Here is a 24,793-nt window from a genome sequence, read left to right as displayed (position 1 = left end):
TCTGCATTTTCTTTTGAAGTTGTATTTCCCCTGGGAAATATAAGTCTAATATTTACAGTCTTTGTTAGCTTTGTTGTGGTCTCCACCATCTCCTGAAGAAATATTTGGCTCTGCCTGCTGAATGCTCCACTATGTTAACCAGCTAGTTCCTAATTGTCCGTCTGCTGTCTGTCTGTCATTTGATGCTGGGAAAGTTGCATACAGCGGATTTATCAGAGCTTTTTATTGAAAACAGCTGCCTGCAGCGCTTGAAACTAAATTGATGAATATGGTGAGAGTGAACCAAAACAGTTCAACTGCCGGCTGTAAAACCAAAAACAATGAGCTGATGTTAAAAAGCTCATCGAGCTGAGGACAACTGCAGATTTGAGAGATAATATTCTGTGGGTTCATCACATGGAGCAGCTTTAAGAATATTGAGTACTTTCCCTTTACTAGGCACATTCTGGTTCTGACCTTAACATATTTACACAAGCTTGAAGAGTTGTTTTGTGTGCCATAATGAAGGAGACCGCTTTGGGAAATGAGTTGGCACAATAAAGTTTAGTGATGCGACCAAATTGCCATCATAAACGCATTATTCTGCTCAAATAAGCAGACTGCTGCTCATCAAATACTGATACTAATCCTGATGTGGAGTGTTAACATATTCATATTGAATATGTTGCTAAAGACATTTGACTTGCCAGCTGGGTAATGGGAAATACACTGCAGCATGAAAGGTGGCGTAAATGCTGTCAGCTAGCATATGGGCTTGTAGGAGTCATGCTGTGCTCCATCCTGTGTTTCTGGACACCATTATGCAGTTCTGTGGGTTGCTAATTGTACCATAGGAATGAGTGCCTTGCAACCCTGGGTGCCTGTGGGAGGCCTAAAAATGTGTCAGATTGGAGATATGCTGTAAATAAGTGGATAAACAGTTGTTCAATTGAAAACAAAGCTTTTTTTTTAACCAGCAAAGAAAAACCAGGGATGGTAGAACCATCATTATCTACGGCAAAACAATCCTTGTAAGAGACTGAATCTGTGTGTCCTGAGCTGTAAAGTACACTCTAATTGTACAGGGAAACTCAAACCTTGAGGGAAGCTACCAATTTTGTAGGTACTACTTTTGACTACGATCATCCAATTTTCTTAAAAAATAATGAGTAATGCCTGGGTGTAGTACTGATTTGGTCTACAGTGTTGTTAGCAAGTGAACTGCACATGGCACAGACAAACAAAGACGGCAGACTTGACAAAATAGCCACACTGACAATATGCCTCAGTGAGTGTGTGTATGAGCAGAACAACTTTGGGTAAAAAAACAAAAAAAAAAAACAAAAAACAAAATGTTAATTTAGAGTGATATTTTTCAGATACATGATTCTAAAAAGGCTGCTGATTGCTAAATAAGCTTTTGAATTTTAGTGTTTAGTTCATGCTAGGCATTATGTCTGACACTCCTCTCTCTAGAGATATAACAATATCTGAATGTTGAGGTGGCTTTATGGACATAGTATGTATACTATGCAATTGTATTGTAATTATGTATTATGTAGCAAAATACAAATATTGGTTCTAGATATATACTTAGACCACCACCCAGAGCAGCAGGTCTGTGATATGAAAAGAAAAAAAGGTATAAAAATCAGAACTACAAAAGGTTTTATTCACAAATGTATCAGTTCTATCCGAGCATCCTGAGTAAAATGATCAAAGAATACATTTTCCTATGCATTACTGTAATCTAATAAGTTGCTGCCTGGAGTCCTTTACAACAAAAAGGGGGACAAGCTGGATGTCGTGAATGTGTGATGAATAAATATTACTGGTTCAAAGCCCGTCTGAAAAGCCCTCACACAAATCTCCCTGCACACTTCTTCCTATGGGTGCAATTTTTCAACCAGCTGTCAAAGACCAGATCTTTGTCTGGACTCTGAAAAAAGTCCTGAGCTTGGAGGTTTTATTTTGACCATCTGGTAGTAGTTTTTTTTCCTGTTATTAATAGTTTATTCATCACTGTGATAGAAGAGGAAGGCTGCAGAAATTCATTCAGTCATATTTGATTTCTTTTGTACCAAATTTTGTCGACCTATTTTATGCAGTAACTGTGTATTGTAACACATTTAATGCCAACAACTCAATATGCCACCACACAAAAATGTTATAAATGAGTTGCAGAGAGATTAAAAACGACAATTTCTGCATGCATGTCGGCAACATCAAATGCATGTTTTAATAATTATAGAAAAAGTAATTTCAGTGGAAATGAAGCTGGGATTACTGTGCTGTGTCTTTCTATGTGGAGTCTGCATGTTCTCCTCGTGCCTGTGTGGGTTTCCTCCCACAGCCCAAAGAAACACGGGTTATGTGAATTCGTGACTCTAAACTAACTGTAGGTGTGAGTGTGAATGTGTTTTTCTTACTATAGATGTGTGTATGAGTGTGTGTGTCAGCCATGTGACAGACCTGTTCAGGGGGCACCCCATTATTCACCCACTGTGGGCTGCAATAGGCTCTAGTGCCTCACTGCAGGATAAGCAGTTTAGGGATTGGTGAATAGATGGATTTTCACGTTATAAATTTATGACAGGTGTGTTTTACTGCCAAAAATTTGTGGGACGGAAGAGGAGATGTAGCGTAAGGAGAGACAGGCTACTCATGTTGGTTCTGCGGTGGCTCTACAGAATATTTCAAGCCTCCTGTGGAATACAGCCAGCTCTTGGTTCACATTAAGTCTTGTGCACTTTGCTGATCCACTTCTGATTGGCTGTCTGTGCTGTCGTTCCAGCCTGTGATTGGTTGCTTAGCTCTCCAGTCAAATCACCATCAAGCTGACTGGTTTAAATTTCTGACAGACACATTTGCTGGCTTGCTTCAGTTCAGTGGCTGCTTTCCCTAAAACTGCACATGCTGTTGATTGTCTGATCATTTGATGGATCCTTTATTTGACCAACGTCCCATTGCGTTGCATTTATTTGCATTCTCTGAGCTGCAGAATTAGTTTATTATTGCAAAATCATTTGGATTAACAAGCTATCCTTTTAAAATTTGGTAAAGAAAGGGAAATCGCAGACTATATGATTGATGAAGTTAATGTAATAATTCTGCACCGAAGCTGTGTCTGAAAGTAGCTGTAAAGTTTGTTCCACTGTTAAAGTGTCCAGCCATATTCAATGAATATTAAAGACTTACAGAATAAATTTATCTCTTCAGCTGAAACACTGATCGAGACACTGGCCGCTTGGCACAGGTAAATTATTAAATGCCAGAGTGATGCACGTTTCAGAATTCATACCAATCAGCATGACATCAACTTTGTGTAATGCATAAACAATGAGCTTCACTTTGTAAGCTGTGTAACTGTAATGGCTGAACATGTTTAACAAGGAAGTGTTATGACACACTCTTCAGTTATGGTCATCACGTGATTGTAGCCAAAATGGCAGAAGACAGTTTACTTGTTATGTAGCAAATACTAAAAATAACTTGATACATTGTTTACATCTAAGTTGCTGAATTTATTTTTGAAATTTCTCCCTTAACAACAAATAAAATTTCTCACCGTAACATCTTAACAGTGATTCATGTTTTCACATTAGTGCAAACAGACATCCAGGATAAGACCTATGGCCTTTACATGTTGTAAAATCTGGTGAGCTCTGCCACTATTGGAAATGTTTACTCCTCTGGACTGAAGTGGTTACAGAGCTGGTGTAGTGTTTCATGATGAAGACTGGCAGCCAATACCTTTAATAGCTCAGCAGGATCCACCCACCCTTGAACAAACCTTCTTGATCCTAAAAAAAAACATGTCTTGTTCTTGGCACAATAACGCCTCGTAGTCTGCTATCTCGTAAAATCAAAGCAGAAACGCAACTCTTACTGCACACTGACAAATATTTTCACATGAGATGCTTGATTCCTAATTGAATCATCCTCATTAATATCCGGTGACGGTTGGTTATGCATCAGATAACAACACCTGATTGAGCATCTGAGTCAAACCACATTAATTCATAAAGACCCTGTCGCACAGACACCGTGACAACCACATTGGCAGAGAGGAATGTGGCACAGCACACAGCCAAGAAGAAATGAGGTCACATTATCCCATCTGGAGGAGAGGACAGAGGCAGGTTAGTACTAAGAGAGGCAGACCCACTCTCTAAATATTTAATGAGTTTCCGCACAGTTGGCCTTTTCCAGCCCTTGCCTTTGCAAAACAATAGCCATTATACTCCCAGTCTGGTTATCTTATATGCATGTAGAGCTTCAAAAAACACATCAAGGATCATGAAAGACAAAAACATGGCTTTAATTTTCTATGCCAACTGTGACTGACACCAGCCCTATAGTACAACACTGGAACATCATCGTTTTGTAAAGACACTGCTGGTTACTAAATTCACTCTGATTTCATGAACTGTTTACTTGTATTCATGTCACTCCCACCTCTATATATAGCTACATTATTATTTTACCCATTTTACCAGAAGAGTAAAAAAAAGAAGAGATTTTTCTATTGTTCCATTGTTTCTAGAGTTCCCACCCATTTCCTCTAGTACCAAGACTAAAAATGTCTGCCCTTAATCTAATTCTCTGTTGCGGTCATTTCATCCTCACAAGATTCTTGTCAGTGGTTGCTGTAACAGGGATGCGTCAGCAGACCTTGACTAATCTTTTATGACAAACAGAAAATCTCAGGGGGAGCAGAGTTAAGGGAAAAGAACTTGAGAAGCAACTATTAGTGCATTGTCTGTCACCCTGAACACTGGATAATAAAGTTTAAAAGGGCATAGCCCCAGAAAAAAAAACATGAGGATCTAGAAAAAGAGTTGTGTCAGTGTCAATGGTTGTATCATTAGTGCTGACATCACTGCTCAACACCACGAACCACAGACACTGGCATTCATGTGTGAATAAAGATTAAATAAAAAATAGAATAACCACATTTTCCACATTTGGGCTTTCGTGACACACACTTGGCCTTGATCACTACAATTAATGAAGTACTACAGTACTACTACTACTATACTGTACACATTAGTATGGCACTAAAATGAAAATGAGCAGCTGTGATATTGGCTAAAATGACCATGAAGTTTGATATCTGTAAAAATTTATAGCATGCACATTAGCCATATAAAGCAATTAAAAACCATCTGGTGATATGTAATAGCGCCAACCTTTGAACATACGATTTAGCCTCATGCAGTGAATGTTGGATGTTTTAGTTAGACTACAGAGAGATAATTTTATCATAAGATGGGTCAAATGACTATGAGTAATGTAAAACAGTTTGTACATAGTGATGAACTCACAGAGAATCATCAATCAGCCCTATGAAGGTATACAGCATCTTTCAACTCATTGTTTGGTTTTTCCAGTACAAAACTCCACACTCATCAGTATTGTTTTCAGGCAGAATAAGTCTATGGAAAAAAAAAATCCACTTATGCACTCACTGTGTACCTAGAAACATGTTCCAACACACCCCGAATAAACCCAAAGGGATCAACACTGCACCAGAATGACACATTGAATAATACAGATTATGTTTAAGTAAATCAGGGCTGAGTCTGCTGTAGTCAGGACATCACTGACACTGAAACCATACAGCACTGAACATCCTATAAGTTACGTCCTTAAATATAGTCTACAACACCTACTGTATACTCTGACTAGAAAACACCAAGGAAGTCTGATCAGTGAATCAGAAAAAAGATCAGCTGCTGTATCTATTTAGTGGGTGTATAAGAAGCTTTAGGTCAACTCCTTTCATATTGAATTGCACCCCTGGTGAGTCTATTTTCAAGCAAGGTCACTGTTCAACGTGCTCTCTATGCACGTTGGCATTCACATGCTCATGTACACAAAGTCCTGCAGATTAAAGTGAGTTGCTGACCTGGCTTAATATCAATATGTAAGCTGAGTGGAATAATCACTTGTTGTGGAAATGACGCAATCATCTGTGCTGATCTTCCAGAAACAGTCAAATCACTGTCGTGCAGTCACACAAAAACACCACGAGGAGTGGCGACGAACAAACAGGTGAGCTTACCTGTGGTTCCCAGTGTTTTGTAGAACCGGTACTCTAAATGCAACTGTGGTGCCCTCGACTTCACTGGTTCCTGCACAGTGGACACATCCAAACCAGTTAATGACAATAACCTCAAAAACTAGAATAAAACAGTGAAAAGAAGGAAACACCTAAAACTCAGTGTTACTAATACGTTTAATCAGTAAAGAACACAATGAATGGATTTTGATGTTTTGTCTGTATTGTCAACTTGTAACCTGTGATGTGTCTATGATTTTTTGATGACTCATCTTGCACTAAAGAGCAAATACAGACATGTCAATTTTCCCCCAAACGTCACCAGCAGCTCTTTCTTCTACCAAAAGGTCAAACATATAAATTATGTCCTGTCAGCTGGGATTAAAAAAAAAGTGTCCCTCATCTTTCACTCAGTTTTGTGGCGACGGCGCTCCTCTCCATTATCTGAGTCACCCATAAAAGCTACCTTCAGTCTCATTTTGCAATTGTTGTCCCACCTACGTCAGAACTCTTTCCCTAAAGTTGCACTCTGCCCAAACAACCCAGCATGGGAAAAAACTTTCAAACAATTTAGGTAAACAGGACAATCCAAAAAATAAATCAAATAAAATGTTTGTGAACTGGCCTGGTAATAAACTGAAGATAAACTCCAAAACTTAAAAACTTCTTCCCAATTCTGTTGTGATGTTTTGAAACTCAACACACATTTTAGTGAAACATTTCTCAACTGTATAAAAGCACAGCATCTGTGTCAGCACACCATACAGCGGTGTGAGCAACTGAAGCTATCTGGCTTGGTGAGCTCAATACTTTGATACTGATATTACAACTCTCTGGTGAGCGATAATAAAAGCATGAGTCAGGAGTCATGATTTCCAGTCCAGCAGCCACTGGAAAGACACACCTAGCCAAGCGTCTACACTGCATTCACATTACTCTCCAAGATCAGAGCTGTCCAGTATGATAACCAGCTTACTGTAGCTGACACGACCTCACAAAAAAAACCCCCAAAAATATGCAGTGTCTAACTGAAGCTTAATAACATTTAAATGTGTCTTCATTGTTATCATTTTGGAATTGCCAGCACTGACATTATATTAGTAACATTTCAGATTAATTGGCAAAATCAATAACACTGAATGCTTCATTATGTATCTGTCTTTGCCTTTTTTTTTAAATATAATAATGAAGTATTTCAGTCTCTCATTACTACTAACTCATGAAAAAATAACTCATCCTCTCTTGTAAGATGATGTTATTCATGAATACTGAAGTTCTATACTGATATTATTGATCCTGATTCAAAAGGACTGCTCCACTTTATGCACTGGACAAATTCTAAATACTCTTTGTGTTAAGGATTTATATATGAGCAGAGGTAAGGAGTCAAGCAGAGAAACAAGGTGCGCACTTACCAGTTTAATAGCTACATACTCGTTGGTGTAGAGATTTTTACCTGAAATAAGACGGGAAAGGAAAAGCATACATTAGATGGTTTTTAAAAATAAAGTACAACTTTATAAGCCTTTAAAACATGCCCACCAGGGAATAAGCACCTCTGTAAGAGAAAGAATTTTTATTTAAACTTCTTCCAAATTTTGCAGGGTCCACAAAGTTCTATGACAGAAAATGATCCAACTTTGCACCGTTTTCCAGCTTTGCTGTGGATATATGTTCAGCTGCCTGTTAACCAAAAATAATGCAGTCTAACTGTCCTGCAAAAGATTGTACCTTGCTGAATCAACACCTCCCTAAAACTGTTTAAATTAAAACTTCAAAATTCACTTTGTCTTGAAGCATTTAACACAAGACTTAGACTCAACTTACCAAGCTTCAATTCACCAAAGTTTCCACAGCCGATTTTCTTGCCCACACGAAAATTTGGCCCCACCATGAGGACACCAGATGAGCTTGAAGAGCCAGATGGTCGGGACGAGTGTCCGCTGCGGCTGCCCTGGGAAACTTTAGTGCTCCTGGCAGGCCGCTCACCATATTTATCTCTTTGTTGATCCATGGTGTGAGCAGCACAGGTCAGCAGGAGCCCAGAGTGATGTACAAAATGGCCTCCTGGGCCGGGCCCACCACAGCCACAGCCTTGGTCACTGGCGGTGCCTGGATGGCACAGTCACTCTCATGAGACAAAACCTGGTACAGCAAACCAACAGTCCCCCCCGTCCTCGCCCTGTCACCTCTAACAGTTGTCGTACAGGCTGATCTCTGGCCTCAACATCTGTCACAGGAAGGAGAAGGTGGAAGACCTGCAGTGGGTAGAACACAACATGTGACAAAGAGATAAGACATTAAATTTCCACAGAGAGCAGCACATGGAACTTGGTAATGTGGTTCTGAGGAGTTGTCCCTCATGTTACTCTAATAAAATCCCCCCAAATATCTGGATTAAGAGCACAACATGTAGCCTGATCTTTTTCAGTGAACTGCTTCTTTAACAAAAAGCTGAAATCACACTGATCACACTCAAAATCTTTCAATTACCATTCCACTTGAAAGGATCGGATACCTTGTTATGTTACATTGCAGCGTAGTTCTATATGGAGGACATTATAACTACTTTGAATTTTTAAAAACATGTGTCACTGTCTCAAAAAGTGAGCAGTAAAATAAAGCACACATTGAAAAATAACTTGGTGTAAAATATCCAATAATGACTGGGTGCCTTAGTTGGGGGCAGTTGCAGGGCAGCTGTTTCACCAAAGTTGAGCTGGGGGAAAAGTCAAGTACTGCAAAGACAGTGAGGAATGGTGGGGCAACTACATTACATTTAGTCAAGATATTTAATTTCAAAAATCGAGAAAAAGCTCAACTCTTTTTAAAGTCATAATGAATAATCAGGACCACATGTATAGTCACGGTTAAACATTTTCTAATTTTAGCTTCACTATTTGATAGTGAGTTTAACTCATTTTGAAGGTCATGAATCATATACACACCTTAAATAAAAACATAGAGAGATAGTCATCAACTCACAGTGGTCACAGAAAACACAGCGGCCAGTTTGAGCATCAACACAAACCTTAAGTCGTAGTTTGTGATCATGAAGGCATCTAAGACTCTCCGCCACCCACAGCTAAAAGCCTAGTGGACAATATCAGCAGGAATATTATGTAAACAATTACATAAAGCTACGTCTGCTTGCAAGGACACCAAAGCTTAACTTGATGGATACTGATCTGATTTCAGGTGTTCAGGAAATTAATTTTGGTCCGGTCTACCCCTCTTCTACCATGGGCAAGAATTATGCAAATATTAAATTATGTGATTATAAAACATGCAGGCAATTTGGTGTATGATTGAGCAATCACTAAGACATAAAATGTTTATAAACCGCCTCTCTGAGGACTTCCTATTCTGTTAATCATCTTCAGCAAAGTAGAGTATTGAAGCTAGCTGTAGACCAAATGTCAACTCTAAACTAGGCAGCTCCATTAATTATGATTATAACTAATTATTCACCCAAAAATATATTTTTAAAAACAATCTATGCCTTCCATCAAAAGACAACTGTTTATTTTTTCAATAAAACCCAACAGCGGCTAATGTTTTCATGACAATGCTGTAATTCCTGAGCATGGAAAGGCTGCCGCTGAAAGTATTTATGTGTGGGCTTCCGGATGACTCATGCTCAGTATTGCCTGCACAGATCTCAGCATCAAAGACAGCTAGTTTGCTCTCAAGGGCAACTGTGCACTGTTGCTGTTACATAAAACCAGGAACAGAAAAACACGGCTATAAAACAGGTTTGCAGCAAGGACCAGCGGTGAGCTGTAACAGTTTCCATTGTGCAAATAATCATTTGTAGGCCACTCTAATCCAGGGTGCACCGGTGTTTAGATTCGCTTGGGTTACCATCTTCACACACAAACTGTGGTGGACGCAGGCTGGAAAAGCACGCACATGCTCAACCTGTGTTCAGCCCATTCACACCAGACTACTGTGACTGACTATTTTTTGGTCGCTGCAGTATAATAACAATATTATGGTTACACTGAAGATTCAATAAGAATGGAGTTATATTTCAGTATTAATATTGTCCAAGGAAGAAAGGGATGATTAATTCTAACTAGTCATCAGACACTGGGTTGTCACACTGTTGGTCATTTGTTATTTTTGCTTATGATCCAATGTTTCAAAACTTTCTTCATGTCCACAATAATGATGCTAAAACCTACTCTCTATTAAAAGCTTCTTTTGAGACATGAGAGTAATATTAAAGATGATAATGCAATACAAAAGGCTGACACCAGGTCAGTTTCAAGTTCCCTGGGTTTTAGTCTAGTTTGTTTGGAGCAAATTATACACAAGCCTCATGTTATTTAGTGTTACTGATGTACTTCTGTCACAGGTGCTGCCATGTATGAGAGAACAAGTGTAAACTGAATAAGACCTACATGCTTTTATTTTTTGGACATAAAAGTGAATGTACAGTTTCTTTCCCTGTGTTAAGCATTTGTAATTTGTTTTACCAGTAAGATGATATCACCACAGCAGCCTCGCTGTATTTTGAACATGTTCAGACATGCCTAGTCTGAGGATTAGGATGGAAAGATACACATTAAAGAGAGACAAGAAGTTCATTCAAACTAAATTAGGCAGCAATTGCCCACTTCATCACTACATCTGCAACCTATAATTAGAAAGATGTATCACATTATATACTTTAATGAGCCTCGAGATGTTATTTACCTACTTGTGTGTCATTTCCTCTGGTTATTGTGCTCATTATTAAATATATGTTGACATATCTAACAAAAGTAAACTAAACCCAGTCATAAAGACCTTCACACATTTTCGAATAAGAGTGTTGCAACAAGATTTTTCCCCCACTTAGCTTACGGGGCTGGAGGAAATCATATCTACAGATGCAAAATGTAATACAATCCAAACCAACAGTTCCACAATAACTACTGCCTTTGTAAATGTTCAATTTCAGCTGAAACTATGTTAGAGGTGTCACACTAACTCTGTAGCATTTTTAGGACTTACTAAGTCACTGTGCTGTGGTGGATTGAATTACTTTAGAAGGTGTCCCTGCAGTTTTGTTCACCTCATGTGTGTATAACTGATTTACAAAATAAATGCCATGCAGCAACTGCATTAAATTGTAATTTATTATACTGCACAGTCTGTGTAAATTCATCTCAGCCGACCACCTAATTAATAAAGTGAAGAACAAATTGAAGCAATTCACTGGACTGTTACTGAGGAACAGAAAATGTTCTGTGGTCTATATAAATGGCTTCCTCAGTTTTGATTAATGGCTTTTTCAGTTTTGATGTAAGTTGGGGAATCCCCAGCCTTTATCCTTGTGGAGGTGCTATGTCTCCTGATAAATCAGCAGATGTTTGAGGATACACACCTTTTGGCATACTATGAAAGTAATCTTGCTTCTCAGGAGGAGAAGACATTAAAAGACTTTATACATTCATATCCCTTTACAGATTTAGCGTGTTAACAGTAGCTTACTGAACCATTTCTTTACTGATCTATTCAACTATTATTTTTAGAAATCAACTGAAAATGTCTTGACTTGCAAACATATATTTGAGTATATCCTGGTTTTACCAGGCTTGCTTAAAACTAGCTCTCAAAAATAGCATTTAGCCCTTGTCCAGCTTGGTAAAATATGTACATACTTTTTTAAAAAAACCCACACCTTTGTTTCCTGCTATGGTTAAGGTCTCATGTTAAAACACACTGTTGTAAGCAATGAGCAGGCATTAATAAAAGGAACTGAGTTGCATGACTACCAGGAATCAGACAATTCAGAAACTTAAATGATAACGGATTCATGATTCCCACCCCTACTACTCCAGGTTAGAGAAACTGCAAACTGTGTGCTGTTGGGCATGTTGGAGAAATGCTGAGGGTGTTTGCTTGGTGTTGTTGTGTCCATATTTTGTATTTTGAATTCCATCGTATTGTTTCATAGTGGAGATACTTTAGTAGGTTTTATGCTGAACTAGAGTACATCAGTGGTAAATGTGGCTGTCTACTTGACGATGGTCCAGATTTATGATAACACACCCCGATGTTTGATATATAGCTAATTTGCATAGTTTAATTTGATGCTGGTATGGCCTGTATGAGCGCTGTATGAGGAACAGTAACTTTGTTATATGCACTGACTAATGAACCTATTTGTCATTAAATGCAAGAAATACACAAAGGTTTTACATCTTCATAATTTATAGATCAGATTCCCACTCATTTTTCTCCAGGACAATTGCAGTCATAATTTAATGGATAAGCTAACCTAATACATACTCACAAGCAGGCATGAACAAAAATTCATTGCAATAATACCACTGCATATTTTGAACAATCTCATGCATGTCATTCTGTACAAGTGAAACTGCCTTTCTCTACTGTGAGGATGTCCTATTGCTTTACAATTTAGGATGAAGATGATTCTGCATGAACAGGAAATGTGTGATATTAGTGAAGATGCTATCAAAACTAAGATATTGTGACTACAGACAAAATGTTTTACTGATCTCACATCTGTGTCACATCACTATATTCTTTCAGCTACAAATATGCATCAGATCATAGGATTTGGTGTTGAGAAAAAGCTACAAGCTATAACGATATATTTTCACAAAAAAATAAAAGAAATATTATTTTCACTACACTTATAATATCCATGAAATGTGGCTCAAGTGTGAAAACATTTACATAAACACAACTATCTGCTGCATAATCACAGGCACAAAACCATAGCAGCGATACAGACGTTAAAAAAAAAATGACAAAAGGTTTGTTTGATGATGCTGGTAACTAAAAAGAATTTAAGTGTTTAAAAAGGTTGCTGAAATTGGTTAATAGCTAGTTTTAAAATCAAGCACCATTCACCGGTACATTTCTTTCAGTAACACAGAGGTGGCACTGAAAATGTATTTTAAGGCTCCAAAATCCTTGATTACAGCCCACAAATTTGCCTGTCAAAATATCTTGAGAAACTGAAATGCTTCTGGCTGATTAGCATCTATTAAAAATGACTAATCTGTTGACTTCTTTTGATTTTTTGCAGAAACATAAAGGCTCTGAGTGGAGTGATTAACCTTCAGTGGAAAGATCAGCCTGAGAGGGGGGCCTGCCAACAGTGCAGACTCCTACTGTGGCAGCGCAAGCCAACAGCTGCCTCTCGCCTTAACGCCAGCACTTATGAACTATAACTGATGGGAATTTAGATTATTCCTAGTTTTCTTTCTCCATTAATTCGTACAGAACAATGCATGTATACATGGCTGTTGTGTGTGCACACATCCATGACAATGGTCTCATATTTCCACCAAAGGGTTTGATCTACAACTCTTACTGCATGATCAGCAGAAGTAGATCTTCCATGTTGCAAAGCCTACTCATGGCTGCTTGAACTTTATTGAGGTAGACTGCATAATGTAATAATTCACGGCAGATATGTTGGTAAGCCTTTGACCCAGGCTTTGTCAACTACCTAATCACCTGCAAAATCTGCAAGGATTAAAACAACATGCTAAATATACATGAATACACGAAATGTGATCCTGCAACTTTTTGCTTAAATGTAGATTTTTTTAAATGAGGCCTGTAAACAGTGATTTTGTTCAAGCTTGAATTTGGTGAAGTGATCTACATGAACTTTTTGAACAAATACAGCACAGAATTTATGTTATATCAACTTTTCTTACAGTATGACTTATATAAAAGTATGCCAGCAATAATTTATCATGGATCCACATACCCTGATTTGGACAAATGTCCATTTTATAACATATATTTCAATATGATGGCAGCTTCAGAACTGGTTTGCCCATCTTGGGGCATGCCACAGTGTTGCTTAGTGAAAGACAGGATAACCAATTATGTTACTAGATGGAGGGCGAGTTTGTTGATTCAGAAACTAGTCATGTATGCAGCTGAGCGAGAAAATCCCACATTGTCAATCCAGATTTGACTATGAGCAAGGAAAATTTACACTGTACCAAGATTGGGGGTTAAAATTTAACTTCACATTTACCACTGTAATCAAACTTGCACTAATTTAATGCTTCAAAACAACTGTGACCTGGCTGAGAAGGGGCCTTGGTTAAATTCGCTAATTTCATATTCTCTACCATCGTTGCCTGTGCATCCCTAACACGAGAGGCAGTGATAATACTACATCTGTGAGGAAGTGTTGAGAAGAGAGGCAGCTGAGGCTAATATAAAGATGATCGATCCTTTGTAAGCAGGCCTCCGGTTCAATCAAAACAAGGAAGCGAGTTGGCAGTTGCACGCCAATGTTTCACGGACAAAGCCAGCCTTGGCAGCCCAACAGTAGTGATGGTCACATCGATTAGTAAGCGAACTAACCGTTAGCTAAGTTAGCTTTCCAGCTTCCCAACATAAAAACCTGACTAACCAGCCACAAAGCTAACGTTAGCCAAACATTACTTGGCCACAATGGCTGGTCTGGTTTAAAATATGTCCTGCGAAAAATCGCAATACAGACATTTTCATCTTAGTCATAATACCGAGTTTATTAACGTACAGAAAATAAAGTAGCCACACTCATTGCTTGGTGTTAACGCCTTAGCTAACACCTACTGATGGGTAGGTGACAGCTGGTCCGAGCGCAACAAGGAAATTAGCTCCGTTAGCAACGAAAATATTAGCTAACAACCAAAAGCCTACTATCAAATGTTGGTTTGCTAGCTCATCGCCAGCAAACACAACAGGCTCACCTTCGCTGTGATAAATCCAGACGATCCGGACACGGCTTGTCTGTCTGCCACGCCAACAGTACACGAATGCCTGGAGCTTAAATGCGAGGTTTTCGGTGTTACTTCTTGTTACTGATGTTTCACGCTAACGGCGGAGTGTCGTTAGCAGCGCTCTCCATTCTTCGCTGTTCGTCTGCCTTCGCTGCCCGAGAAAGGTTCGAACACACCGGATGTAGAAACACGGCACCGCCCGCCTCACCACGCACACTTCCAGGTCAGACTGATGCTGGATAATTAACCACTGTGGATATATGCTTTAACCATTCAAACAGTCTCAAACCACGCCTAGATATCAGTCTGCATCTCAAAACCCCAGTGGTGCAGAGTAACTAAGTACATTTACTCAGTTACTATACTTTTACTGTACAACTGAACACTTATTTTTTTGTTTTTTTTAAATTAAATTCTATTTTATAGTTATACTCCACTACAGTTCAGAGGGAAATTTTGTACATTTTACTCCACTAAGTGTATTTAACAGCTATGGTTACTGTTATTACAGTTTCAGATGAAGATTTCACATAAAGGCACATATGATATACTTGATTTCAAACATTTTTTATTGTGACCTTTTACAAAACAGTGTCTGTATAGGACTGTTTGTCATGTTTCAGATGTCTACAAGTTGTTCCTCTCTAAATTTAGACAGAGGGTGTCTCATATGATGTACACATTTTTAAGCTGCTCGAGGCAAATTTGTGATACTAGGCTATATAAACAAAATTTGACAGTCCTCCCTCTAAACATATATGCTTTTATTTTAATAACTCTTCACATGAGCCAGTATTTCCAAAACTAGAGATTTAGAAAATTAGAGAAAAGTCCAAAAGAGTTCAGTTAATTATGAAAAGGAGGTTTGCAGAAAACTTTTTTTTTGTGTGTGGACCCAAACCTTTTAAAATTTTGAGTCTCTATTTCTTGCATTTGACCAGCACCCAAGGACTGCAAAGAGGATTTCGGATTTGGATTTTGTGTGACCCTAGAATAGCTCTGCTTTAAGAACAGATAACCTGCATCACAAAGCCTACTGCACAGCATCTGAGAATATGGGTATAATATGTGGATCAACTGTTTCACAAAGCATTGGGAGGGAATTAAGATAGATTCAGGTGTGATGTTTCTGAAAAATAAAATAAAATAATAATAGAATGATAACAATTACAAGAGGGCCTTTAACATTTTTAAGACCAGGGGACTGTTAATTCATAATTCATCAATGTTACTCAACTGAGAGAATTAGAAATTTCACCAACAATCACAAGATCACATAAAACAAAAAAAAAAAAAAAAAAAAGGAAACAGTGCCCAAAGTTTAACCAATCATATTTTATTTTGTACATCTACCTGTATAGCATTTCCAGGAAAATGTGTTCACTAATGCAAAGTGGTTACAAAAATAAAGCACATTCTTACGTAAATGTGACATGACAGAAATACACTTACAAATGCTGAATATGAAAATAAGGGACCGTATCACTTGAATGTCTGTGCCTTTCTGTCATCATTAAACCAATTTATCAAAAAATGTGTGGTTACAAATAATATCTGACAGAGGTTGTATGATTCAATTCAAGTACTATACATGTGTAAATACATGTGAAGAGTCATTTACATGGTCGGTAAACAATCTCTGCAGCAGTTCCACATGAGTTCCTCTGGGCCTCGATCTCTGACACAAAAATATAAGTACTTAAAACTGTTGTGGAAGAAACTGATTAATACAATAAACATGACTCTAGCAAATACATCATTGTAGAAAATACCAACAAAGCAGTGAGTGCATTTTCTCAACCTGCACTCACTGTAACCTTAAATTTCTATCATCACTTTGTAACAACTCTGACAAGCCTGTAACCTTGTCAAATCTCAGTTTTAATATGGTTTCTATGATCTAATATGCACTGTGTGATACACTGTAACAATGTGTGAATACTCCTGGTAAATGACCTCAGTCATTAATAGTGGTATTTTATTAGAAAAAAACAAAAGAGCTTTTCCAACTGTACAATACATTTTAGTGCATCAAAACATTATCTGACATGCATCCATCAACATAAGATGTTAGAGACTGGAATGACTTACATACGTCTATCTTCTAATGTAAACTATAGACAATGTTACTCTAGGGCAGTACCTCTGTGTTAACTCTTTAATATACTGGTTTAAGCGAGAAACATAAATATATATCCCACTGACAATGGGTTTTACAAATACTACGGCCAGGTTAACCTCTGCTGGATGCCTGCTTTATACCATCTTTAAGCCATAAACAAAGAAAAAGAAATGTTATGTAAATGTGGCAGCTTATTATATCAAAGAACTGTACAAGATAAGAGAATACACTATGATTAAAAAGACAAAAGAAAAAAAAATGGATGGAAGTTTCTTGTGTGTCTCAAAATTGTCCTCTCAGTTTCAGGTCAAGAGGTAAAGTGTTCAAAAAAGGCAGTCGGGGTCTTTGAAAAGTCTCTCTCTTCATTAAGCTATTGCCTTTGCCTCAGGCAGGAATGCCTCCCAAAACTTTATGAGCTGGAATAAGTAGAACCAGAAGAGTAAAAAGCCAGTTAAAATGTGTCATCATAGTTAGACATTCAGTAGCTTTCAAAATGTCAATTAATACTAATTAGAACCATTATTTAAGAGAAAAATAATCATAATTAAATATTAGACTTAGGAGGGACACTTTGGTACCCAACATAAAGTATGAGATGAATAAAGTAAAGTGAACTGAGGATGGTTTACATGTTGAATATAACATCTGACATAGTTAAATGATTACCCGTTGTTGAGACTGCAGCATTGCCTCCAAATATTTGATTATCTGGCTCTTGAAATCCTTGGCTTTTTCTTTCTGAAAAGACAAAGGTTCTGTCACATCTCAAGCTCTCTGCCATCAAAAAGCCAGTTGTAGGGATTTCTGACACAACTTCACCTGCTTCCAAGGTGCACGGAGAAGGGAAATAGCCTGAGGGAGTCAAAACTCCAGCAAGACAAGTAGCATAAATAACCTTATAGTGAGACCAGTGTGTTTCAGCTTGTGCCTTTTATCTGGGTCTGGGACTTGAAATGTTGTGTACCTTGTGAGGATATGGGATATGTGATGACCCAGAAGACCATTTTAAATGTGAATGACAAAGGCCACAAGCTGAAACACACTGGTCTCACAATAAAGTTGTTCTTTATACTATTATTGCAAATGGGGGATCCATACATGTTCAGGCAGTCAAATATACAGTGCCTATAAAAAGTACTAACTTTGACATTGAAGGGTCAGTCTCTGATCACTGTCAAAAGTCACTGAATATAGTTTGATCCAAAGCTGTAGTAAGATGATAAGATGTAAAAACACTTTGCTTGTTCTTTTACTTATTATAGGGATTATAAATACATCAACATACCTCAAATCTAAGAACCTCCTTGCGTACAGTCATGCCAATCCTGTCAAAGTCTCTCTCGTACTGAGTAACTCTCGCCTCCCACTGAAGACATAAATGAGGAGGATTAAAAAAACATTTTATCAAATATTAATATCTTGATGTTTTACAGCATGATATTCAAATTTTACACACTTGTGTTTTACACACTTGTAATTTTAAATTTTGAACAGCAAACAAATAAATGTCAGCTGCTTATTCTGAATGACCACAGACACCTGTTACACAGGATGTCCTTATCTAAAGACAGAGCAATGCATCGACTCTGCAAACATCCATAAAGAAAAAGGATACAATTTTAGTGAAATAGACTGATGGAAATGGCCAAATACTACAACATTCTAATGGGTTGTTCATGTCCAGCATAAAGAAGCTGGATTTTAGCATCCAAGGATTCAAAGAACCTACAGTTCTTTTGCTGCCTGTAATTCACCAGTCAAACCTGTACAATCATCTGCCTGTTGTATTTGAAATGTAAAATGATGTGAAAGGACTTTACAGCTCATAACAGATTGTAACATAACTCAGAGAGCCTGTGTCAATGTAAAGACCTTTGAGATTTGGATCAGTGCTGCAGCAGCTGTGTGGTCACTGTGTTTGTTACCTCAGCGATCTCCTCTTTGGCCTGCTGCAGTTTATCCGGCTTGTTGGCCCACAGCAGCTTGGCCTCGGCCTCTCTCTTCTTCTGGAGTGTGCTCTGAGCCTCCTGCCATCGTTGCCACGCCCGCATGCGCTGGTCAAAACAGCCCTGTGGATGATAATTTTAAATAATATTGTAGGTGTTTGTACAAGTAGCAAACCTAAACCCTGATCTCTCCACTTGCCAAACAAAGGACAGGTAGCATGCTTGCTCTGAACTAGCACTATGCTTCTAGTTTACTGGAGATCATCAAACTTAGCTCTGACAAAATGCTGGGTTCAGAAAGAGTTGAGCATACTGCACACTTAAGAGTAGTTTTAGCCTGTATTGTATTAAAAATTGGCCCATCTGACACTTTCTGACAATTTCCTGATTTAAACGTGTCCCTCACTAAAGAACAGATCCTTCTGTGCACCTTTCTTTTAGTAGTATGATTTAGTTTTACTGGATATTGATAAATCAATATGTTTTTTATTTTGGCCCTGATATTTTGGATATATTCATGCATTTACTCTTACAGGCCTCACTGCTTCTGAAAAATCTTAACCTCATCTTATCTTTACTTCTGCCTACTATCTATTTATCATTCTGCAGCTGTCAGCTTACCCGCACAGCACCCAGCAAGCGGATGTAGTCAGCCAGCAGCTCTGCAAAGATGAAGAAGTCACTGGCTGCCTGCTCCTGATGCAGCTGCTCCATCTTGTCCTCCACCTCTGCCAGCTGGGACAGGGCCCGTGACAGGGCTGTGTTGTCCTCAGAGTTTCCCAACATGGCCATACTTTTGGCAAATACTGCTGTGTTCCCACACAGCTCTGGTGTTGAAGGAGGAAACAGAAAACCTATTCAGTCAACTTGTTTCACCCTAAAAGACTTTGGCAGCTGCAGTGTACTCTTCTCTTCCCTCAGTTGAAACAATCTGATAAAAAAAAAAAATGGATAGACAAAGGCAAGTTGAGAAAGGCAGATGCAGCTCACCCTTCCTGTGATTAACCAGGGAGTCGACCACGGCATGAAGCTTTCTCAACTGCTGCTCCTCATTCTCCACCTCCTGAAACTTGTCCTCAAACCACTGAGACACAAAGGAGGACAATATTTAAAAAAACATAACCAAGCAACCTCATCGTGTCTAGAATAGCAGGCCTGTTTGTCTTGCCATAATTCAAAGTATGAAAGTTATAATATCACTATACAGGCATTAAAAATATTAATATTCATCCATCAATAATTAGGATAATTTCTGTTCAAACAATAAAATAACTTTATTTGCCTCTGGTTGTCTGGTTATTCAAAATTTCTTTTAATAGAAACAGTCATATTCAGGAATGATATAAAGTTATCCAGAGTCCTCTTACAGTGTCAGACTCATTCATCTTGATGGTCATCTTGTTGACAGCATCTGATGCCTTATTGATCATCTTGAGGAAACCAGCTCCACTCAGCGCCTGGGTGTTCACTGCCCTGGGTAGCTGAAAACACACACACACATGCCTCAAAATAAAGCACCTGAGTTACTTTGGCAACATGTCATTCTCAAGAATTAATCTAAAATTCATCAATTTAGATTTTGAAAGTACCCACATCGTCTCTCTCCAAGAATTCACGGACATCAGGATCTTGCAGTAACGATGGATGAGACACCACTCTCTGAAGATATCTGGAAAAACACACAGTAGCAGGAGTGTGAAGTGAGCAACAAAAACTAACACATAAAAACACACAAAAACTCGGGGCTGGATAGACATATAGTTACACTACCCAGTATGAATATTACTTATGATCTGTCTGAAACACATGAAGATTCTTACCTCTCCAGAGCTGCTCTCCTTCTCTCCACAAACTCTACTGACGATGGGTCGTCCATTCCCACCTTCACCTTGGTCATTCCTGTTGGTCCAAATGACAGTCACAAGAAAGACAAAGTGCAAAACACATAGACTTTAAAAAAAGAGAGAGACCTGAGCACCCACCTACAACGCTTTTCTCAGGTGGTGGTGGAATGACGCAGCCATGGAGCGATTGCTTGACAGACAGCTTCTCATAAAGACCCAGGAAGTCACTGAAACGCCTCCTCACAGAGAAGGTCTTACTCCTGAACATGGGCAAGGAAGTCTGACAGTAGACAGAAAGCAAAGAACTTTAAAAATGAAATCCCTAAACACAGCAGTGAAGATTTAGACAAATTAGCAGTTTTAGGAGCCTCTTTAAAAAGTCAGATAATATATGTATCAACACAAGCTTGACTACAGACCCTGGTGGATACTTTGTAGGCCACATATGCGTTCATGCCGTCTCCTAGGAAAGAAACATCAGAGCCACATTGAAGATGAGAATTCATGTTTCAGTGATGCATTGTAAGAATTCAAATTCCTAAAACATGCTATAACCATAAATGTTAACCCTGCTGTGCTTTTATTACCCACTTTACAACTTACTTTAAACAATACTTGGCAAATAACATCAGAATAAACTTTAAATTACAGATAGCTATATCATTGTTTTGAGAAAATATAAATAAAACAGAGACTGACCAATTTTCTCAGGGTTGGTGACAGCAACATCCACATCAAAACTGTCCTTAGCTTCTTCCTCCTCCAACTGTAGAGGAGAACAGCGATACAATTCAAACTCTGTAAACACAGCTCAAACAGTTTGAACATCTGGCTGTAACAGACAAATTACTTGGCAATAACAGAGTAGGCATTGCGAAAGCACACATGCAATTAATTATTCCAGTGTCCCTGGGAATATGTGGCCTATACCTGCTCCAAGGAGGTGGGCTCCATGGATGCAGGGCTCTGAGCGAACGAGGAGGCAGGACGAGGGCCAGAAGAGGCGGAGAGCTCCTTCCTACCAGAGCTACCAGGCTTGTCTGTGCTCAGCTCCACATGTGCCTCTGGGGAAAGAAAAGCCTTTTGATTCATGTATGCTTCTCTTCATCCAAAAAGGAAAGAAAAACAGATGACTGAAGTGTACTTCAGGATCACACACCACACACAATGTCATACAAAAGCACCACACCTAGTTTATCTAGGACAGTGTGCTGTTTGCTTAATTATTCAAAAGCTACAGATAACGGTCAGTCTTTTTTATTCCTCTGAAAAACTTTGTTAAATGTGACCGGTAACCCTCTGTTTTATCACTTAACTCCTGTTGGCTGTGAACTGTAGATGAGAATCAAAAACAGGGGCCATTCTTTGTCAGACTGTTTACTTATTCTTATCTATCACAACTATGACCATGTTCAAAAGTAAAATAAAAACTTTTCTGCTTTTTCTTATGATTAGTTATTGGGTGGGTGTCTTGGGGTTGTCAGTGTCTTTTGGAGTGTGGGTGGATTATTTCTTTCTTTCCTTTGTGTTTCACTTACTTGTAACTAATCTATTGTATTGTACATGATATAAGCTGTAAACTTTCAATGTAAAGTACAATGAATTTACCAGCACTGACACTGGAAAATCTAAACTAAGAGGAATAAAAATGAAAAGAAATCATTGGTAAAAAAAAATGTCTCCTAACCACCAAACAGGTCGTTGTCATCATCAGAGTGAACTCCGTTGGATTTGGCAGTTGTGTTGATGGTCTCCTCCTCACTGAACAAATCTGGAGGCTCTTCACTGACATGGTCCGGCTGAGAAACTCCTCGACTCACAGCCACAGGGTTACTCTGCAAACAGGAGGGAAGACAACTTTTAAACGAGCCATAGAAACATCAAAGAGAAGTGACAATAGGAGTAATTACTTAGTCCTGTCTCCTGAATGTTATGACGATTTCCTGACAGAGACAGTTGTGGAAGGTAACTGTACATCTAATCAAGTACTGTACTTGATAACAGTTTTGCAGTATCTGTCCTTTACTTAAGTTTTTAAATTTTATGTTACTCTACACCTCTGACTTCACTACATTTTAGATACAAATATTGTACTTTTTACTCCTCCACATTCATCTGACAGCTTTAGCTACTAACTATTTTTCAGATCTGAATTTTACATTAGTTAACATGTGACAAGTTTATAAAATGCGACATGTTGTTGAAGATTAGACCAGTTACTCCCACCTCCTTGTCATGTTCCAGATTTCTATTGGTTAAAAGCAGTTCCACTGCAAACATTGTCCCCTAAACTTCTCACTTAATTTCAATTGAATAACTGTTCAAAGGATCAAATGAGTTTTCACAAGAGTGTGACGATATCTGGAAAGTGACTACAGATTTGTGTATCAGAATTATGCTATTTCTTCAAGACTCCTTAGATTTATCTTGTGAAACTTTGGAGAGGCCTAACCCCTAGACTAAAACCAGCTGCACCTTGAACAGATACAACAGTAAAATGATACTTAAACATTGATGTATCATAAATATGCCAGCAGGAAACGTGACAGTGTTTCAACACCATTAAACTGGTTGGATATTAACAATGTAATAATGTCATATGCAATAATATTCTAGGCTCAGGGGACATTAAACTGCAGAACGAGTACTTTTACATGTTATACTTCAGGTACATTTTGATGATGACACTTTTGTTCTTAAACTTGAAAGAGTTATGAATGCAGGGCTTTTACTTACAATTTCGTATTTATTCATTGTTGTATTAATGTTTTCATGTACATAAAGGATGTGAATACTTCTTCCACCGCTGGACACAGATAAGCAGGCGAGAGAAGTTGCCTGGGTGGGGTCATGTGAGCTGGAGATTAGTAAAGCCAAACTTAACGAACTCCTAACGAAAAACGTTCAACTGGACATCGAAACTCAAGCTTGTTTAAATTAACAATTAAGCACTAGCAGAGGTCGAAAAACACAGAAGCAAACTAAAACTTTGAATCAAGAGTGCTCAATTTCTGCGCTGAAAACAAACCTCGGCAAAGTTTATGCAGCAATTTCGTCGCATTTTTATTAAATCTGACGACATTTCTCGCCTCTGTCAGCGGTTATTTTTGATGCCATGAATGCAGGTCAGATCACATAAAGAGGCTGACTCCCCGGCTCTCACCCGTTGCAGATGTAACCACCACACACAGGTCGTTATTATCATGACTTAGCAGTGAACATACGTTACTAACGAAGATGTCCTCTCCCTCGTCGCTGTCTCCATCTGCCATGTCACACAGTCCAGCTTCTGGCTCCTCAGCTGCGGGGAAAGGAGGAGGATTCCTGTCTGAGCTGGCCGCCATAGTCCCTGTTGTGAGAGTGACTGACGTAGACGGAAGTCGAGGCAAGGGAGGAAGCTGAGAGCAAACGGCTGCAGCGACACCTGCTGGTGACCGAGCGACACGCCAGGCCAATTCATCAGGCCAGGGGAGATGACAGATATTTTACTTGACAGCGTCGCCTATTAACAGTGGTAATAAGGTAACTGAATACGAAGTGATAAAATGTCAGTAACCGAAGCTGCTTAACTGGCCATCAATAATAATATCAAGTTAAAATGTTATATTTTCAAATAACATTAGCTGCTGACTTTGGCCACCACAAATCTAAGGTAACAGGGGGCATGACTGAAGTTATGATGGCTGAATTGGCCTGGTGTTTATACAGCTCATAATCACCCAGCAGTGGGATTAAGGTTGAGTTATTTTTTTAGCCCTGCAGTTTTTCTGTATCCTGTAACCATCTACATTAATTTACATTAAGGCACATTGTGTCCATGTTAAAATCTTACCAAAACCACCTGTTAGTAGAGGTCAAAACAAAAAATCATGGAAAGAAGGTAAGCTCCTTTGTTATGTTTGACTTTTAGATTTAGATGTCTATTCATTTATTTTGTTTTATTTTTACAGTGGTACTTAGAATTTACGGCACTTATAGAACAGATCAAATCTAAACTTAGAGATAAGGATTAAGACTCAACTGTATTTTATTTGTCTGATTTCAGCAAAATCAAAGCTTTAAAACACAGAGAAAACACAGCATGT

General features: G+C 38.5%; 2 protein-coding genes across 10 annotated transcripts in view; both read right to left on the bottom strand.

The window, feature by feature from the left end:
* Positions 1 to 15,054, bottom strand: part of csnk1g1 (casein kinase 1, gamma 1) — a 32,671-nt gene extending 17,617 nt beyond the window's left edge. For 2 of the 8 annotated variants that reach the window (XM_018683439.2, XM_018683444.2), the window contains exons 1-4: positions 14,767 to 15,051; positions 7,871 to 8,301; positions 7,459 to 7,499; positions 6,047 to 6,116 (exon numbers count right to left, since the gene is read on the bottom strand). In XM_018683439.2, the coding sequence (XP_018538955.1) occupies positions 6,047 to 6,116; positions 7,459 to 7,499; positions 7,871 to 8,057 (298 nt within the window). In that variant the 5' untranslated portion in view covers positions 8,058 to 8,301; positions 14,767 to 15,051. Of the gene's footprint in view, positions 1 to 6,046; positions 6,117 to 7,458; positions 7,500 to 7,870; positions 8,302 to 14,766 lie in introns of all 8 variants that reach the window. The other 6 variants (XM_018683441.2, XM_018683443.2, XM_018683440.2 and 3 more) reach the window with 5 other exon arrangements.
* Positions 15,055 to 16,116: 1,062 nt separating this feature from the next.
* Positions 16,117 to 24,094, bottom strand: LOC108887843 (sorting nexin-1). Of its 2 annotated transcripts, none has more exons than XM_018683459.2 (15): positions 23,933 to 24,094; positions 22,396 to 22,543; positions 21,639 to 21,772; positions 21,408 to 21,474; positions 21,128 to 21,171; positions 20,847 to 20,988; positions 20,685 to 20,763; positions 20,458 to 20,533; positions 20,232 to 20,345; positions 19,855 to 19,948; positions 19,486 to 19,691; positions 18,844 to 18,987; positions 18,204 to 18,284; positions 17,585 to 17,656; positions 16,117 to 17,334 (listed from the first exon to the last, which is right to left on the bottom strand). In XM_018683459.2, exons 1-15 carry the CDS (start codon positions 24,050 to 24,052, stop codon positions 17,284 to 17,286), a joined length of 1,572 nt encoding a protein of 523 aa, XP_018538975.1. In that variant the 5' UTR covers positions 24,053 to 24,094; the 3' UTR covers positions 16,117 to 17,283. The 2 variants fall into 2 exon arrangements, with proteins under 2 accessions (XP_018538975.1, XP_050931056.1); XM_051075099.1 differs by lacking the exon at positions 23,933 to 24,094 and adding an exon at positions 23,445 to 23,533.
* Positions 24,095 to 24,793: the final 699 nt, after the last annotated feature.

The sequence above is a fragment of the Lates calcarifer genome, linkage group LG2, assembly GCF_001640805.2.
Source record: "Lates calcarifer isolate ASB-BC8 linkage group LG2, TLL_Latcal_v3, whole genome shotgun sequence".
Lineage (NCBI taxonomy): Eukaryota > Metazoa > Chordata > Actinopteri > Centropomidae > Lates > Lates calcarifer.
Note: the sequence above shows the minus strand (reverse complement) of the source record. Positions and strands in the feature narration are given on the sequence as shown.